General features: G+C 38.6%; 1 protein-coding gene across 4 annotated transcripts in view; it reads right to left on the bottom strand.

Annotated features, from left to right (window-relative positions):
- Nucleotides 1-20100, bottom strand: part of LOC146005202 (cyclic GMP-AMP synthase-like receptor) — a 72123-nt gene that overhangs the window by 11461 nt on the left and 40562 nt on the right. For all 4 annotated transcript variants that reach the window (XM_083144255.1, XM_083144257.1, XM_083144256.1 and 1 more), the window contains 6 exons: nt 19372-19466; nt 18097-18274; nt 8608-8802; nt 6156-6311; nt 5573-5701; nt 2645-2831 (listed from right to left, as the gene is read on the bottom strand). In XM_083144255.1, coding sequence (XP_083000381.1) covers nt 2645-2831; nt 5573-5701; nt 6156-6311; nt 8608-8802; nt 18097-18274; nt 19372-19466 — 940 coding nt within the window. The remainder of the gene's footprint in view (nt 1-2644; nt 2832-5572; nt 5702-6155; nt 6312-8607; nt 8803-18096; nt 18275-19371; nt 19467-20100) is intronic.

The following is a 20100-nucleotide window of genomic DNA, read 5'->3' as shown; positions in this document are numbered from 1 at the left end:
ATCTGAACTACTGTGCAATGTGTCTCCACCAGCTATTGAACCCAGGACCCTTGATTACAAAGCGACAACCAGAGGCGTGGCATGCATGTAGCCTCTGTTACCGCAGGTAACACCAAAATATAAAGAATTGAAGAACCCATCTTAAAATATTATTACGTACATAAACTGGTAATATTGTCGTAAAGTAAACATTGCAGACTGACATTTTTTCTGAGACCGGCAAAAGCGAAGAGGAGGACTTATCCAGTACCTTCCTCAGGCAACATGAGGAAAGGGCCCTGAGCCACTGCAAGGAAGACTTCGCATAGCGGCAAAGACTGTTATGGCAGGAGGAGGAGGCAGGTTATGCCGTGCCTGTTTAGCCGGCACAGTTGCCAGTGATCCTTACCGGATACAGATCAGTGTTGCCATATTCAACTGACAGAAAAGAGCTAAGTCGCCTAATCGGGTCTATCTTACTCTGAAGGTGTCCAGTCACACTGGGGAACGATGGTGCAGTGGTAGCATCGCCACCTTATAATCAAGGGATCCCCGGTTCGATACCCGGTGGAGGCACAAGTGGTTCGGATCCAACTTTAAACTGTCCCGATTAGCATTACTGTGCATGAAGTGGACTTAACTCAACAAATCAAAATTTTAAAAAATCAAATCACACTGGGGGTAAAGCAAACTACCAAGTGATATTTTGTATTTACACTAAATATCAGCGATTACGAAAGTCCTCTTTGTCCTTCTTCGACATCATGGTCGAGAAGGAAAGGAGAGGGATGGGTATGATCAAGGGGTCCGCATCCCTTCTAAAAATCTCAACCTAAAATTCTATATTTCACACATATAATATTATTTCGGTTACAGGAATTTGTGATAATTGTTGAAAGGGCCGATTGAGATTGACATACGTTGTCGCAGGAATGCGAAAATTTCGGATTGAAGCAATGTTTCTCAGGTGGTAGAACTGTTTTTGGGTGAAAACATTACTTACAAGCATAATTTCCTGATTGTTATCTTAGCACGTTCTAAAGTGTCAGGTGTCGCAGGTTCGAATCCTCAGCAAGACATGGTTATTTCAATGTTCGTTGTTATTATTCTACTTACATAATTATAAAAATTAATAATTACATACACAAAGAAATAATAACTTTACTTCAATAATTCACCATGCATCCTCATCGTCACGCTTATCCTATAAAGCGAAAGCCTTAAAGGTAGCAAAGGACGTAAAATATACGAAATAGTAGAGGTGTCAGAAATGAGATTTCTGTGGATTTAGTGAAACATGGGAGTGGGAGTAGTTCGGAAATAGATGAAGACTACATCTACTCTACATACGTCTTATTTCAAACGAAAAGTTTCGCGATTTGGGCAAATCTGGTTTCAAAAGAACTAAGATGGCAACAGTAGTAGAACTGGACTTCTTGCAGGTTCCGAAGGAAATATTGGGGAAGGGCCGATGCTGAGAGGGGAGGGGGCAAGGAGGGTGCTTCACGTGTTACAAAAGTAAAGTTTGTGGGAGGGACTGTGCAGTGGGAGTTTTGTGACTGGTGTCTTTCGTCTTTATGTTGTTTTCGGGCATTGTCAATTAATTAATGAAGCTTGCTCCGAGTTCCGAGGTGGCGGGTTCATCCTATCTGGACAGTGTGTGTAATCGTGCGATAGAAAATATTTTGAAGCAATCTTTCGGTTCGTTATTTTGCAGAAAAAATCGAAATTGTGGCGAAAGGGAGGCCAAAGCCTATTTTGAACGATTTAAAAACCAAATCGTCTGCTGGATATGACCGACATTTCAATGTTTCGTGGTATAACGACTATCCGTGGTTATGTAGATGTGCGCAGTTGTCGAAACTCTTTTGTTGGCCATGTACTCTATTTTTGGGTGAAAAAAAAGTGTGGAATTCCATAATGAACCCAAAAATTCAAATTCAAATGAAAAACTTCACTTTATGACAACATCATAGAACTTTTTTGATTTGATTTGATTGATTTTGCTTTGCTTGTGCCACTTTTCGCTAATTTGCGAAGATGGGGATGAGTGATGATATGATGAAATTGATGAATAGACATCACAAACGTCCATGGCCAAGCCAGGATTTGAACCCGGGACCCTATCATCATATAACTATTTTCAAAAAAGAGTCGTCGGATTGATCTGCTCTATAAGTAGTCTTCGATGTTTCTGTAAGTATCAAATTACGTATTATTGTGTAAACAACCAATGTTTGAGATTTCACTTCAGTCCTTATGTCAACATTTTTTTTCCCCCTGATTAATAAACTTTACCAAAATCTAGTATTGAATTGCAGACGTACCAGATTAATATTATATGAACTACTTGGAAGACATTGGGGGGGGGGGGGGGGCATGAGGTGGGGATGCGCCCAAGTCTCCCTTAAATGTCCTATTGATAACCGGTAACACCTTTAAAAATCCCACGCCACGCCACTGGTGACAACATTATCACTATGCCATCAGCAAGGCCTCAACCAAGCTGAAATGATAGCCCCTACAATAAATGCATTGCTTCATCAAAGAGAGTAAAAACAATACAAGCAAAAAAGTGGGGCAAGGTCCAGCTTGATTAGGCTTGCATTTTTCGCTAAAAGAAAAATATAAAATGAAGTTCAATGCCTCAAATCGTCATACTTACGTAACATCTCGGCAACAATGAGATTGTTCTCCTTGAATTTCTTGTCAATATCTTTGATTATGTTCTTCAGTCTCCCTTTAATGTTACCAATTTCAGCAGTGGATAAGCTGTCTAGTAAATTGTAACCAGGATCCCAGAAAAAATTAATTTTTCCATCCTCTAGTTTCTCTTGAAGTTTCTTCAGCATCTAGAACATAAATTAAGAAACGTACAATTTTATCCATATTATTTAGTTTAAATAACTGTGCTGGAAAACAGATTTCATTAATTTACTACTATATTCTCTGTGCATAATTGAGAGAAGTGGAAGAATAGATGAGGAGGTAAACAAAAGAGGACAAACGGGTGGTGGACTCTATCGAAGCACTTGAATTTTAATATGGAACAGGGATGTACCTATGAATACATATTATGTACCAATAATTATGTATGGAGCAAAGACTTGGACAATGACAGAGCGAGAAAGATAGATGCAGGTAGTGAAGATGTAATTCTTAAGGAGCATATTGGGTAAGACTAGAAGGGACAGAATAAAGAAGGAGGAGATTCGACAGACAGTGGGGGTGGTGAAGCTTCAGGACAGAATAGATCAGGCACAGATGAGATCGTTTGGACACATGAAGAGGATGGATGCAGAAAGACTACCAGTAAGAGCTTCCAATGCACATGGAGTGGGAATAAGGCCAAGGGGGAGACTAAGATGTTGGTGGGAAGAGCAGATAGTGGAGAGTGTTAGAAGAAAATAAGATTAGAACACCATGGAAAGAGAGAAGTGGTGAAAGACTACAAGAAAATGGAGAGGATTGACTTCCATGCCGACCCAGCCAGAGGCAGGAGAGTGTGAAGGATGACAATGATGATGATGATAGGGTATGAGAGCCGTCATCTCTCTCTATCCTAGGAGTAACCAGAACAATTTATTTTGCTTAACCTACACACATTTCACACCTTGTGCTGCCAATGAGATACAAATAATCTTGAAAAATGGACACATGCCTGAATGTCTGTTGCTCACATTTCAACAACCACCTGTTTTCAGCATCAGGAGATAGTAAATAAACTAAAACTTGCATACTGTTACAAGTGTAAATGAGTAAAGAGATGCAGAAGTATACCAATCTCTATTACATGTCTGCCTGTTTACTTATAAGGGGCACAACAGGTGGTCAAGGTAAGATACAAATGTGTTTTGTGTACTTGTGATATTTTTGCTCTACGTTGGTAAACATTTTTTTCTTCAAGAGTATTGCCAACAAGTGTGCAATTTTTGCCATATCAGATAATATTACCATTTTGAACCCTCATGTCTCAGCGTTGCCTATGTAGTGGCCTAATGAAGTTGAAATTCCATAAAAAAAGTTTTATTTTTTATTACTTTAGTCTTCTTTTTCTTCAACTTGTTAAAGGAAAAACCTTTCTTTGACCATGGGTTTATGGGCTAATCTAACCAAAGAAAGGAGGATAGAGTGCACATTGTGTAAAAAACACTTCAAAGACCTGAAAACTGGAAACTTGATCACATGTTAATTGCTATTTCCTTCATTGCAAGCAGTAAGATTTATAAGTAAATTGTAACTGGAACCCCTGAATAGAACAGATAAACGTTCTGAATCAAACTAAAAAATAATTTTATATAATTTTTAAACTTTGTTGATATTTGGAAAAGTACTGCTTTAACAACAAAATAATAATCTACCCATTTATGCAAATTTCAATGTTAATGGAACAATAGGAAATGCAAAACACCAAACCCATTTATTCCTGCTGTTCCATTACTGGAATATTATTTACATATTTCCTACTTAGACACAAAGCATTAAATATTGTTAAAATAGCAAAAAAAAATTCACACTTTTTAAAAAAAAAATTGAAATATATGGGTGAACAGTGAACACCCATTATTGTAACAGATTTCAATTTTGGCCAAATTCATCACAAGAATCAACAAAAGAAACACCAAAAACATATTTTTAGGCAAGCAGCATACAAAACCTTCCCTTTCGTGCCAGTTTTTCCTGTTGAAAAGTCAGACATGGAAAAAAAAAACAAAAAAAAACACTGACTTCTGAAGAAAGAAGAAAAAAAGTCTTATTCTTCAATAACACAAATTTGGGTACACCGCTGATCTACAAATACATTATGCTGATAGACGTTCACATTGAATCAAGCACAGCAACAAATCCATCCAAAGAGAACTTCCTACAGGGTGTTTCACTCACTCGGCCACCAGTTTTTGCTTATAAAAATCAAACTATTGGTCATAATGTAATGAAATTTGCTCCGGACATACCTTGGCGTATGAGAAGCATGGTGACGTCAGTGGAGATGGTGCCACAGTCTTGCTAGTCCTTGTATGGGCATGCACGTGCATCTGGGTGATTCTGCCGTTAAATGCCAATCGCACGGATGTGTGCTTTCAGCCTGAGTTCTTGGCCCTGCTGTTGTGATGCACCTGATAGTGGTTCATACTGGTTCGGGTCTGGTTGAAAGTCCGGGCTTCCAATCAGTGGTTTGTGATTACAGTACAGTATAAGTCTGCACTCAGTGGAACAGCATGTGTTCATCCATCGCACATACTGGAAAATGGGAGTCCATAAAGTGCAAGGCAGCATTTGAAGGGAAATTGACGCTGTGACTCTTGTGTGTTGGTGGCTACCTTCAGTAACATGGAGAGGCATGTGCAGGCAGGCATGCATTGATGCTAATGGCGACCACTTACAACACTCGCTGTGACGTCACCATGCCTCTCGTACACCAAGGTATGTCTGTGGCAAATTTCATTACATTAGACAATAGTTTGATTTTTATAAGCGAAAATCAGGGGCCGAGAGCAAGTGAAACAACCTGTATTTTACAAAGTATGCTCTTGTATAACATCTGTTGTAACCGGTCATATAATATTATACATACTGAGAATGGTATACTTACATACATGAAGAGAGTGCTCATTTTGCTTTTCTTCCAGAAATCTGTATCCTTCTCAATCACTTCCCACAAGAAAAGGGTCTTGATGTAATAACTCGCTAAATTGCTCCAGCCTTGTTTATCTCGCAATTTCTGCAAACAATCGATTTTTTTAGTTTTACACATATAGCTTGAATCATAAAAGCAAATGATTAAGATAAAAAAATGCTGTTTTACTTGAATCAATCAAATCAAATAACTTTTCAATCAAAACTGAATTGAAATTTCAGTAAATTTGTTATATCAAAAACTAATTCATAATCTTTTACCCTATTTACATCAGTTTTGCATGTTGTTTTCTTGCATTTTTTTCACTCTGAAGCAAACCACTGTTGTGCACTTTGAACAGGATTAACTGAATATGGCTCTGTATACCAAATTTTTTAATCAATTAATTGCTCAAAATAAGGGGAGTGTATTGATAAGTAAAAAAGAAAGTTTCTTTCAATCCTACCTGTAAGCAAGTTATAAGGATATACTGATACATTTATTGATGTAAAATCGTTACACACAAACTTTGAACTGATTGGAACTAATGTACACCCACCTTGAGAAGTCTGACAATGGACTTCAATGGACCTTTATCTTTAAGAAGAATTCTTTCCTGGTCAGGAAAAGCAAGCCGCCATTCACGACTAGAAGTATCTTTCTTGGCCCCATCCAGCTTCTTCTTTGGTTTTGGTACAACAAACCATGATGGTTTCTACAATTAAAAAATATATGAATGAGATAGATTAAGTGGTGTTTATCAGCAAATCGGTGTATAAGTAAAATAACTGATAATTTTACCGATCCAATGTATCTATAAATAGCTGCTGATTTAGTGCAGTATCTGGCATTTGTAAATTTTTTATTCTAAATATTAATTCATATGCCCTGATTTTGTAATGTAAATGTCTAAATTAAGTGTTTTCTTTCAAACAGAAACTACAGTGTTCCGTTCAAATCTCCCTAATTTCAATTAATTACTGTGAACGAAGTACGATGAATTGTGAAATAACTGCAACACCAAATGAAAGGCCAGATCTTCAAGTTTTGTTTTCATGACTTGAAGTTGTCCGTTTGCTCACTACGCAGCGCCACGGTCGCATAAATAGAAATGGCGACTGTTGAACAACGCGCGCAGGCAGTGGTGTGGTATGCTGAGACAAAATCTGTGATTGCAACGCAACGAAATTTCAGACGAGTGTACGGAGGAGTTGCACCTGATGCTAAATCAATGAGGCTGCGGTTTAGTAAGTTTCTAACAAACGGCAGTGTCCTAAAACAATCTGGTGGAGCTCGCCGTCGTGTGTCGGAGGAAAAGGTGGAAGAAATTCGAGCGGGATTTCCATACCAAATTCTTTCCGACGCGGCTTATCATCTGGCTTCAATTGTTGCACAATCTGCACTTTATACGGATACAACCGAAGCCGCATGTGCAGAACTCGATGCATTGTTGTTGGAGGCACATTGAATTGACTACATGCCTGGCAGATGGATTTACTCGGGTTTCTCTAAATCCACGCTCGAATTTCTTCCACCTTTCCTCTGACACACGACGGCGAGCTCCACCAGATTGTTTTAGGACACTGCCGTTTGTTAGAAACTTACTAAACCGCAGCCTCATTGATTTAGCATCAGGTGCAACTCCTCCGTACACTCGTCTGAAATGTCGTTGCGTTGCAATCACAGATTTTGTCTCAGCATACCACACCACTGCCTGCGCGCGTTGTTCAACAGTCGCCATTTCTATTTATGCGACCGTGGCGCTGCGTAGTGAGCAAACGGACAACTTCAAGTCATGAAAACAAAACTTGAAGATCTGGCCTTTCATTTGGTGTTGCAGTTATTTCACAATTCAACGTACTTCGTTCACAGTAATTTATTGAAATTAGGGAGATTTGAACGGAACACCCGGTATTTCTGTCACTTGGATACCCACATTAGTTAGGTAGGATTGAAATCATCCATATTCTTCAAGAAACATTTCCAATCTTTATATTGGTACTTCATCAGCATGAGCAAAAATTTAAAATGGTCCATTTCTCATAGCCCAAAATATATGGGTAGGGACAAGATTTTTCGTAAATGGGATAACACCAGAAAATGCTAATTGTTGCAAAAAAATGTTTATCTATGGGCAGTGACATGTTCTAAACACATTTTTTATGCATTTAAAATCACTAAATAATGTGAATTTGACATAAAATGGAATTTCTGACCTTTTACGCAAATTTCAACACATTTAGTCCTTAAAAATTGATCACGAAAATATAACACTCCTTTTGTTTTAGTCTTTAAAAAAAACAGATATCCCTTGTTCACGTGTAAAAAATGCTCACTTTTTCCAAAACTATGGTGTGTTTCATACATGGAATAACTCCAATAGCTACATGAAGCCACATGTAAATAGAGGTTTCTTATGGTTCTGATGGTTGTGCACGGGAGCGGTAACATCAGTATTTGTTGCACGAGAAGTTATATAAAATTAACTATCATTTCCAATATATGAAACTGTCCAGAATGGGTGTAGGCCATGTGACCTACAAATTGGAATACTAGTTTAAAAGCACAACGAAGGTGAAATTTTGGGCACATTTTGCAGAAAAGCATGCTAAAATAAAAACGTGAATTTTGGAAAAAGTAACACAGATTTTGGCAATAGATAACACCGAAAATCAAGGATCCTGTAGGTGGGCACCCAGATAGTGTTTCCGAAGCTTCTTACAGTGCAGTTAGTGTGTCAATACATGAAATTTGAATTTATATTGGAGCATCTTATCTTCATATATATATTAAAAACACTAATGAAGGTTTATATACCTTTCTACATGTAAAAAATACAATAGGTTCCTACATACAGATAGAGAAAACTGGCATTAATATCACAACCAGATACATTAATAAAGATATTAAATAATTTATTTTCGTTTCTTGTGAATTATTAGAACTGATTGATTGTAAGCTGATTCTAAATGTTCCTTAGTTACATAAATTTTTATAAATCGTTTTCTTACTTCAAGTTGCTCTCTGTCAGTCTGCATGACATGCGTGAACTTGTCCGGGAATAATTGTTTGGGCTGTCGTACTGGTTTTGGTGGCCACTTTGGATATTTGAACTCAAGGACTGGAACCAAGTCAACATCCAGTTGAGTTTTGTCTGGCAGAATGATTGCCAGGGTCATTGCAGGGCCACTCTTCTTCAAGCTGAGCTAGAAGAAAAAACATCATATATATATATATATATATATATAATGGATAAAAGCAAGGAGGGCCAAAAGGGCTAAGTAAAAATCAAATAAGGTAAAAGGAAACACTCACCGGACAGTAGGACACCGGTTCCGTCTTCTGTTTCTTCTCACACCGATGATGCTATAAATTAGCGAAAATTTTGAATTTTCCTACTGTCCGGTGAGTGTTTCCTTTTACCTTATTTGATTTTTATATATATATATATATACAGGGAGGTTATTTCAGTCGTTCACCGCCAGCGTGTCGGCCGGTCGGCGCCGCCTTCATGCAACAGGTCCCGGCAAATTGCGTTAGAGGAAGTCCGTAACAGAAACAGCTTGTTTTGTAATGTTTCCACTTTTCACAATTACAGTTACAATTACAATTGAATAAGCACGTACCTTGTCGCAAGGATGCTGGAAAAGGTGTCCTCCCAAATACAAATATTTCTGGCACCTTATTTCTGACATCTAATCTTAGATTAGACATTGCTACTTTATCGTCAGTTGACAGAAAGGGAAGACAGCATCCCGGCGCATAAAGCGAACCGAAACCGTAAAATGATATTTAAAATTAATAATAGTGATCACTAACCTGGTGTGTTATAAGATATATTGAAAATGACCTCCTTCAACAGCAATACAACACGTTTCTTAGGTTCAAGAGATCCTGTCTCTCGTAATTGCCTGACCACTTTTCTGCAAGAGTTCGTTTTCACGTAATTATCGTACATAAAAACTCGATGTTCAAGACTATATTTGTTTAGCGGAATAACTAATGAATGAATAACAATTAACACACAATAAAGCACTAGCACACCAACTCAATAACATATTATAAACAACACGCGTATTGATAAACGCAAACAGAAGTGAACATGAATGAGCGTAGGCTCACTACTTCTGGTAACCGACAGTGTTGCTAACCATTTTCCGGCAATGTCCCTACAGACATAGTAAAAATCTCCCTACAACTGACCAAATGTCCCTACGCCAAGTAAAGCGTCTAAAAAAACAACACCTCATTAGCATGCAAAACAGAAGAGAAAATATACACATTTACTTACCAAATCTTTCTGCTCGGTGCTCCACAATTAATGAAGGAGCGAATTTACAATACAGGACCCCTCCCCGATTTTTGTAATATTTCGCATACTCACTAATTGAGGCCTCCTAATCACGAATTTGAAGTTAAAATTTGTGGGTCACCTGTAGAAATAGCAAAATAAGTGAATTTGAGTGGTCCGTGATCGGCACGATTGCTCATTACTTACCGGAAGATTTTGTGTTTCCAATACTTAAAAAATGAAATATACATTCCTGATATTGCTACGACCCCAAATTTGAACTATGTTTGCCTAACCTATCCTATCCTAACCTAACCTAACCTTACCGTGAATGGTTCGTGGGGTTATCCGTCAATGGCTTGTGGGGCTACCCGTGCTTGGTTTTTCGACCGCAAATTTTAATTATGTTTGCCTTGCCTAACCTAACTTAACCTAACCTTACCGAGAATGGTCAGTGGGGCTATCCGTGAATGGTTTTGCGCTAATTGTGATTACGAACCGATAAAAAAATCGTATTCATCATCGAAGACACCATTTTCGTATCCTGCAATTTTACGATCGATGCACTGTTGCCAAACTTACCTGTAATCAAATCAGTCCACATTCCACATGTTCTTCTACATCGTGATTGTCACTGTCACATGTAATCCCCTTCTTTAGGCAATATACCGAAATCCATAAGTTTATTAATTACCCCACGAAATCCTCCTGCACACTCCACCTGAAAATCTGTACAACATTAACAACTTTTTTACTGTTCTCTTCCGCCATTCTTACACGATCCATGCTCTCCAAGTATGAAATCAACAGTGTGGCAACGCTGTAGACAGCGTAACTAATTGCGAACGTCAATTGTTCATATCAACAAATATGGCTACCATACTTGTATACGGAGAATCATTGCGAGAATTGAAATGCTTATTTTACAACTTCTACACGTTAATGAACAATTTTTTCACCTCACCCCAACATGTTAACTTGAGATAAATCATCACGACTAATTATTTCGTGAGTATAAGACGTAGCATAGAAATTACAGAAGGGTCCGGTATTGTAAATTTTTGCCTTAATGAATAATAGGGGTGTGCGGGACAAAATGTTTTGGGTCGGGACGGGAATTTTTTTTAAATCCCGACATTCGCAACGGGAAAAATTTGCAATTTCCCGACCAAGTCGGGAAATTTTCGAAATTTCCCGAAGCTCAGGAAATCTCGGATTCTACACGTCATTTTCACTTTAAGTGATTGTTTTTGCATTTCTAGAATAAAAACTTACAATTTATGATAAGTTCCAGAAACTTACAATGCAGAAAATGTCGAGAATTAACGACTTTTTAAAGTGACCATTCGGTATTTCCCGACTGCTTGGGATCCCGAAAAGTCGGGAAGTCATTTCCCGAAGTCGGGATCGGGAAGGGAATTTTCTTTTCCCGATCCCGGTCCCGACTTTTCGGGATCCCGCACACCCCTATTGAATAACGTTGAGTCATTTACTGTTATTTGAAGTCATACATGCTGCTGCTGTGAAGAGATAGATGTTGGTTGGTGATGCTGTATTTCCTGAAGTCTTTAACAATTCTGGTCCCATTTTATTTCTCTTTTTTGTTTTTGTATCACTTAGGTAACATTGAAAATATTCTTTCAGTTTCCGCGTTAGAATGTGGCAATGTTAGCACTATTTTCGCGAGAGTGGAAATGTTTTCAAAAAATAACTTGCCTTGAAAGTTCTCGGTAACCGATAACATGTTCCAAATTCTGATGGAGACTTGTTGGTTAGTTGTTTTTTCTCTTCCTCACTAAAGTATCCAGATAAACTAATACATTCATTCCAAACCGAGCACGAAGAAAGTGCAGCTGACTGGCGAGTAAGCTTTGCACCTTTGCGCAATAAAAAGTTATTTTCCAAGATTGAAAAAAGTCCCTACGTTTTCCTTCATTTGGCAAAATCTACGCGGGCGAAATATAGTGAAAAGTCCCTAAGGTTGGTATCACTGCCGACACTGTCTCATTCGTGCAGTATGAAGCGCCGTCTCGCGGCTGACAACTCCCCCGATAAGCTGCCGGTGCTCTCGCGACAACTGAGGATAAAGTAGCGATGTCTAATCTAAGATTAGATGTCAGAAATAAGGTGCCAGAAATATTTGTATTTGGGAGGACACCTTTTCCAGCATCCTTGCGACAAGGTACGTGCTTATTCAATTGTAATTGTAACTGTAATTGTGAAAAGTGGAAACATTACAAAACAAGCTGTTTCTGTTACGGACTTCCTCTAACGCAATTTGCCGGGACCTGTTGCATGAAGGCGGCGCCGACCGGCCGACACGCTGGCGGTGAACGACTGAAATAACCTCCCTGTATATATATATTCATGATATATATATATTCATGATGGATGAAGGAAATGCTGTTTTAATACTACACATGTGAAGCTTTGTGCTCCCCGTACGTGCAGAATGCACCAACACCGTACATTTAGTGAGTGAAGGCAGTGAGCCTTCGAAATTAATAAATAAAAAAAACACTTATCCATTTCACAACGTGGAACACAAAACTTCACGTATGTAAATCATACATTTACATACAATACGGTACACTCGCTAAGAGCAGTGATGTCCATGCCAGGACTTCAATCTGGAAATAACTTTTCATTCCAAAGATGGACTTTGAATTCAAAAAATGAATGCAATGGACTTTGAATTCATTCATAACATCAATGCAATCTATCACTGCATGTATTTCATACTTGATTCTATGCAATTTCATGTCTGCATCATTCTATTCACCTATAACATAGTGAAACCTGGAATATGTTGATCCTTTATTAAACACGAATCTAGCTTCAATGGTAATATTTCTTGGTCCCATGACATTAGAGGTGAAAAATATGTTACATTCTCTGGATTAAACGGAAACTAACATGGAAATGGAAAAATTCCCCATGCTCCTGAATGCTCTAGAAGAGAAGAAAATGTTATCTGTGTTCTTCTCAGTTTTAATGCTAATGGCCTGTCAATCACCTTTGGACTTCAGGTCAGGTGTCTCTCAAGTAACTAACTCTCTAGCCTTCTTAAACCTGAAGGTTCATGGCTGCAGCAATACAGGCCTTCCATCTATCCCTCTTGAGCAAGATCTATATACTCTTTTCCATTCCTATTGATTTCCTTTAGCTCCATCTCAACGTTATCCCTCCATCTTTGTCTTGGCCTTCCTACAGTTCTCTTACCATCAGGTTTCCCCTTCCTACAGTTCTCTTACCATCAGGTTTCCCAACATGAATCCTGTAAACTCTTCTTTCTTCTCTCATTCGTGTCACATGGCCTGTCCACCTAAGTCTTCTGGACATGAATACAAATTATGTGCTTCCAAATTATGTAACCTTCTCCACTCACCTGTCTCCTCATCCCTTTTAGGCCCAAATATTTTCCTAAGGATCTTATTTTCAAATACTCTCAATTTATGGATATTAAACGAGAAGACAAAAGTTTATGAAGAGAGAAGTAACATGCATTTCCTGAATTAAGCCTACTTTTTATTTCCTCTTTAATATAATTTTCATTTGTTAATATTACTCCTAAGTATTTGAATTTGGAAACTGGTTCAAACGAGTTGTTATCAATAATTAGATTTTGATTATTACCTAACATTTGGTTTCGGCTTGTAAGCATATATTTATTTTTCTCTTTGTTAACTTCCAAACCTATCTCTTTAGCAGTTTTGAAAAATAACCCTGAAAATGTATTGAGAAGTCAGCTGCACCTGTGTTGAAATTCAACTGTTTTCTCCTTCTAGAAATTTTACTCAGGAAGGGGCCTAGCCTACATTTCATTCACGTATAATTTAGACTGGCAGCTGTCACCATGGCTAAAATGACAAGAATTGTGCTTGATCATAACCTGCTATCGGTTGCGGGTCAGCACCGCACTCACTTTCAATTAAGTGCCATTTTAACTGCATTTAAAATATTTGCCCTGTGGTGATCTCTAGCTGACTTTTAGTGTCTCACGACTGACCTGATCACAGTCTTATGAGATGGCATAAATGGCAGTTTTGAGAGAGATCATTGTTGTGGCAGGAGTGTTGTCAGAGTGAGAGGGCTTACCTGCGACCAATTACAGCAATTACAATTACAGCATAGGTTCGAGTCCACCTGGATTCAGTCCCTGGGTTCTCAGCCTGTGTATATGACCATTAGCAACCTACCATCATGAGGAAATTTTGGAGCTACGACTGAGTGGAATAACCCAGTCTCGGAAATTTCCCATAATGTCTGGCGGTTCGACCTCACGTCACCCCAATACCGGTTGAAGATCTCCACATCTCTAGGTAGGGTTGTGGGAGGGAGACTGGCAGTCACGAGATTGGCCTAGGTCCTTCAAGGGCTGTCGAGTAGGGTGGATCGAAAAACCATTTTTTTCAAAATCGGTCTGCAGCTAGTGTTTAAAGTTTGTTTGGTTTGGTTTGAGTTGGTGTTTTAAGTCCACTTTATGCACAGTAAGGCTAATCGGGACTGGACCTACAGTTTAAAGTGGGATCCGAACCACTTGTGCCTCCACCGGGAATCGAACCCGGGACCCCTTGATTACAAGGCAATGACGCTACCACTGCGCCATGGGGGAGGCCCTGTTTAGTTTGTGGTTGGTGGTCCTTATAACCCATAAAAATACCAACTTGATCGGATAATATCTTCAGGCTGCGCTTTTTAGTCAAAATTTTAAATTTTTATGAAAAAATTTTAAAAATTTGGAATTTTTCCTGATGGTTTCTTGATGTTTCTGGAGTGATTTAATGGCAAAAAATTGCATATATTGCTTGTATGTTGCTTAATATTAACGATTTAGTGTGTTTGAATCAGGGAAAATTGTTTCTTAGTTCGCCAAAATTAGTCAAAAAAGGCCAAATATACAGAAATGTTACGGATGTTGGGTAGGCAATAAACCTGCTATAATTACTCAACCCCACCGACTTAAATTTACCAAAAACGATAAGGTAATAGGAAAGGAAGTAAACTGCAGCTCTTAGTTCATTGACTAATCGACTATCCAGCACTCACCATGAGAAGGTGGCTGCAATCGAGTGCCACTCGCCCACCCACCCACGTAGACTGGCCTATTTAGGTTTTAAAGTACGCTTTGGTATCAAACTTTGGTAATATTTTCCTGTCCTCCAATCGAGCTCTAATATAGCCATCTCGGGAGTTATAACCACATAAAGCAATTGATGCAGCAGTTACATCTTTGACGCACCGTTCCACTGCCTGGCTATGGCATGGCAGGTCAAAAAAAGTCTGCAGTTTTCCTAGGGACTCGTCTCTTCCTGCTGCGATCTCTTCTAAGTCTTCATTTTTAAGTAAGTGTGCTACTGGAGGCGATGTTCTTTCTTCTTTTCCCCAGTGCACTAAATCTGTGTAATCTTTGGCATTAAAGTTAATCACTGGGGGTGCAAATTTTCTAATGGTGTTGTTTGGTTGGCTTTTTCTTGCTTCCAGGATCTTCTTCGCTGCGTTTTGACGCACATTTGGGCGACTGTCTGCCAACATACCAACAAGTATGTTTTCTGGATGCCCCCAGAAAGCATGATTTTGAAGACGTTCATAGAGAAAAGTCTTTAAATCGTTTGGTAAGTACTCCATTTTCTGTAATGTTAGCCACAGGTTTTTTGACACGTCCTTGATAGTTCCATTGCATTTCATGTAAAACCACATGGGAGTGTAAACTTTAACAACAAATTCTGTCAATGTCTTAAGAGCAGGTGATGGATTTGACGTTGCTATATACAGTCGAAGGATGCACCCTGCAAGAGTCAGCCTATCGAGCATGGTGAATGGGTCCAGGAAGACACATCGCAAGATCATTTGGACACACTCCACTGTTTGCAGCCTGGCACATTTTGTAGAGGTAAGCCTGGTCTTTGCTGAGAACATTAACATCAATATCAGGAAAAACTGCTTCAATTTTTTCAAACTGTACGGTCTTGGCAGGTAGACAAGCTCTTTCCTACGTCGCCATGAAATCCCTTCGGGCCGGATGTCTTGCTGTCAATTTTCTCAAAAATGTGTCTTAGGGGCAGTTCATTAGAATGCAATTGACACACAATCCATTGGAGAGGACACTGGATATATTCTTCTAAACGGCGGATGATGCCGGTGTGCTTCCCCGTGTTCTTCCTCTCTCCGTCGGATCCTATGCACGACAATTCCGTCAAATCTATGCCTTCTTCGCAGAGAAAGTTCCAAATAGCGGCAGTTGCTCCTTCTGCGTCGGCTGTTTTGGGCGTAACATGGGTAAGGTAGAATGAACCAGATTCCTCGATGAGAGAAATGTGCTCTTCTTGACAAGTCCGTTGGTACGTTTTTCCAGTCTCTTCACATGTCTCTTTCACCAAAGTAGAATCTTTCCTTCCATCGAAGTACAACAAAATTTTCTTGTTCTGGGGACATTGTTCTTCTTGTAGGGTTTGTCCCGTTTAGACAATGTTAAATATCTCCTTTTGAGGTAGTGTTTTATCTATATCACTCAGAAGACTTGACGCCAAATGTGCTGCTACTCTGTCTGACACACCATGCCTCTCACAAGCACGTGAAAACGAACTCAGATTGACCCTGGTCTGACTACTTGTTCCTGAGTTAAACTACTTCTTTTGCTGAATGAATTCTCCATCTTCTTCATCGCCAGGTAAGTCTTCCTTGTCTTCGACATTTTCAGCTTCGTCCACTTGCCGCACTTCTGACGATGAACGCTCTTCTATACGTTTTTCCAAGCTAAGCTGGTCGGTTTCTTTCCTTTTAATTCTTTTCAGATTTATTTTCGTTGTCGGGATGTCTTCTCTTCCAATGTATATTTTTCGGTCTGCTCTGGTCTTCTAAAAATTCCTTCTCCATTTCAGGTATTTTGAGAGAGCATTTGCAGGCACTGTAGTTCACACACTTGCAGGAAGCGATGTCAAATAGGCGTCGCAAACTTTCGAGGTACAAAGACATTGCTGGGATCGAAGCTTCCGTCCAAATATTCACTATTCGGTTTGCAACAATGTTAGCAATGTCTTTCGCGGAAGGGGATTTGCCGTTCAAAGCTACTGTTTTTTCCGCTTCAACGTAATTAAAATACCCTATGACACTCAAAAATGTTGGTAACTAGTTTTCATTCAGATCCTCCGATTTCCCTAAAATATCGAACACCGCTGACTTCGTCTGCCCTCGAGGCAAGGGTGGTAATGTTACGAAGTATTGTCCAGCACACTATAAAAATCACAAATATTTCCTGTTCGCACTCTTGTCAATCCACAGATTTACAAGATTCAACAGTAGTTTTTGACAAGCACTTTGCAATATCACACTTGTTATGTAGACTTATAAGAACACGCACCGACCATCACGCTTCAGTTGCTCCGTCCGAACTGACTGGCGCACACACTGTTCTCGCAACGGCATGGTCGCTGGGATCGTGCTTGCTCCATCAACATCAAACAAGTTAGAACACGTATCCTTCGCTTTGCCTTGCATGAGGTGATGGGAACACTAGGGTGACAGAAGAAGAGTCCTACAGGTGCAGGATATAAGCAACGCACGTTCTGGTGTTATTAATGTATTTGCATCTACCTTTTCATGGTAAGTGTTGAACAGTCGATTATGAACTAAGAGCTGCAGTTTACTTCCTTTCCAATTACCTTATCGTTTTTGGTAAATTTAAGTCGGTGGGGTTGAGTAATTATAGCAGGTTTATTGCCTACCCAACATCCGTAACATTTCTGTATATCTGGCGTTTTTTGACGAATTTTGGCGAACTAAGAAACCATTTTCCCTGATTCAAACACGAAAAAAACGGTTTTTCGATCCACCCTACTGTCGAGCCACGGGTTATTTTTATATTATTTATTATATATACAATGGAATGAATTGGATATGCTGTGTGATTTCTCAGGCTAAGTATCTGTGGAATGTCAGGCACCAAAGAGCGTAAAATGTGTAGAGAAAATCCTGTTTTACTACTGGAAAAATAGTGTTCTGTTTTGCTCAGTGTAAGGTTTGCATATGTTCAATTACAGTAAGAATAAATAGTATACGCAAGTATGGTATTATTCTATATTTTTATATATTACACCTGCATTAAATGAAAGCCTGGCTTTAGCAGCAAAATGTCCTGGTTATTTGGATTCCGTTTAAGGCAGGTTTCAGTGTACAATAAATCAATGACATCTATTATGCTATAACTTACTGTATATGAGTGGCTCTCTGGCATTTCATCATTATCTTTACTATTCTGAACAGTGAGAATATAAGAGTCTGACTCTTTTGGTAACGTACGAAGTGCCTTGTTAACAACCCCCTCCATCCATTCACGGACTTTTGTCTGAAGAAGAAATTTGTCATCATCCCTCCAACAATCCATATGCCTTAAAAATAAAAAAGTTTCACTGATAAGTCACTTGACTCCCAGGTTTCCGGTGCATATCTTACACATTATTTTTACATATGCAAGACAAGTCTAGAAAGTAATACCTGTTAGGATATTTAGAAAAATGACAAATGATTTTGTAAAAGTTATTTACCTTTGAGATTCTCCATGCAAGGTTGCCAACATTAAATGGTTCCCATTAAAAAAAGAGCATTTTTAAGTATGTATATCCTTCCACATACGAAACACCTGTTGTAACAGTTATAAATGCAAATTGGATCATTCATATTCACCAATGTGCAGGAATTATACTTCATGACTTTTCAGATCTTTTAATATTAACATGAACCTCTCTGATTTTTCAAGCGTTCTCTATCATGTGTTGATTTCCTGGACTTTTCCATGATTTCCAGGTCACTGCTAACCCTGCCACATTCTTAACATACGAGACCCTGAATTTTAATAGTGACACATCGTTTGTAGAATCAAAGAAACAGATATGCTGCATATCTCAAGTTGGGTTGGCTACCTATTATACCTCAGGGCCAATTAACACTCCCTACATGTTTATACAGTAATAAGGAGAACGTAGACTGTCCATGGTCATCAATCTATTTACAATGCTTTTGAAATTGAAGAAGTGATATTGGACAAAAATTCAGTGTGCCCCAAACAACTCTTGTTATTGTTTCCATTTTGAGTTAAAAAGTTTTTATCAGTAAATACCCAAAGTCTAGTTGAGACCCTCGTCTTCGTTAATTTTACAATATTTATGACACATGCCAAGAAATATCATCTACCTGTAATATAATCTTCTCAGTTGATATTGTAACATACTTGTATGAGTAATCTGAAATTTGGAATGTATATTCACTTTACTAATTTTAATACATTTTTAACTGTACTGTTGCAACAATTTTCTCACAATTACAAAACTTTTAAAAACCCTCCTCAGTTAAGTATCTGTCCCTAATCACGAATCATGTAAATATTATATAGCAATATTTTATATACATATAAAAGCAGAAGCAATACAATGCACTACAATTTGAAAACATTCTACTTAGCAAAACACATTCAAAGCTGCACTTTTACCTGTATACTTCCCAGCGAGGATGTTGACGAAGAAGATCAAATGCTTTTTCAATCTTGATCGTAACATATGCTCTAGGAGCATTCTTATTTAGTATCTGCAATGGTTTAATAGCAATATTATTATTCTTGTTAATAATACCAACAACAAAACTGCAAAAAGTAATAGCATTTCAATTTTTTTAATGTCTATTATACTTACAGAATGAAATACATCTGTATATAAAAAAAAGGCAGACATGCAAAGTACTACATAAACAAGTTATACAGGGTAAGTCAAAATGATGGACCCGATTACAGAAATTTATTCTGTGAAATTTAATAAACATATGATATTGTGAGACATGCGCTTCGAAAGGTTAACTTTCCAAGTTTAGTTTCTACGCAGTGTTTCCACTTTCTACAGCTAGGAGTCAGCAGCGAGCAGGAAAATGGCGTTGACTGGAGAACAGAGATCTTTCTGTGTGCTTGATTATCATGTGAACAAGTCTGTGATTAGTGTGCAACAGCATTTCCGTACCAAATTGGAGAGAACCACCTACGGGGAAGGCCATTTGTAAGTGGTATGAACATTTCAGAGATTCAGGCTGCATCTGTAAACCAAAACGACTGGCCGTCCGTCGACCGGGGAAGACAGTGGAATGAGTGCGCACATGTTTCGTGCAGAGTCCACAGAAGTCCACCTACCGGGCAGCAAGAGAACTTCACCTTCCACAGAAAACTGTCTAGCAG

This window comes from Lepisma saccharinum, chromosome 23 (genome assembly GCF_977018435.1).
Source record: "Lepisma saccharinum chromosome 23, izLepSacc3.1, whole genome shotgun sequence".
Classification (NCBI taxonomy): domain Eukaryota; kingdom Metazoa; phylum Arthropoda; class Insecta; order Zygentoma; family Lepismatidae; genus Lepisma; species Lepisma saccharinum.
This window is presented reverse-complemented; position numbering and strand designations above follow the sequence as displayed.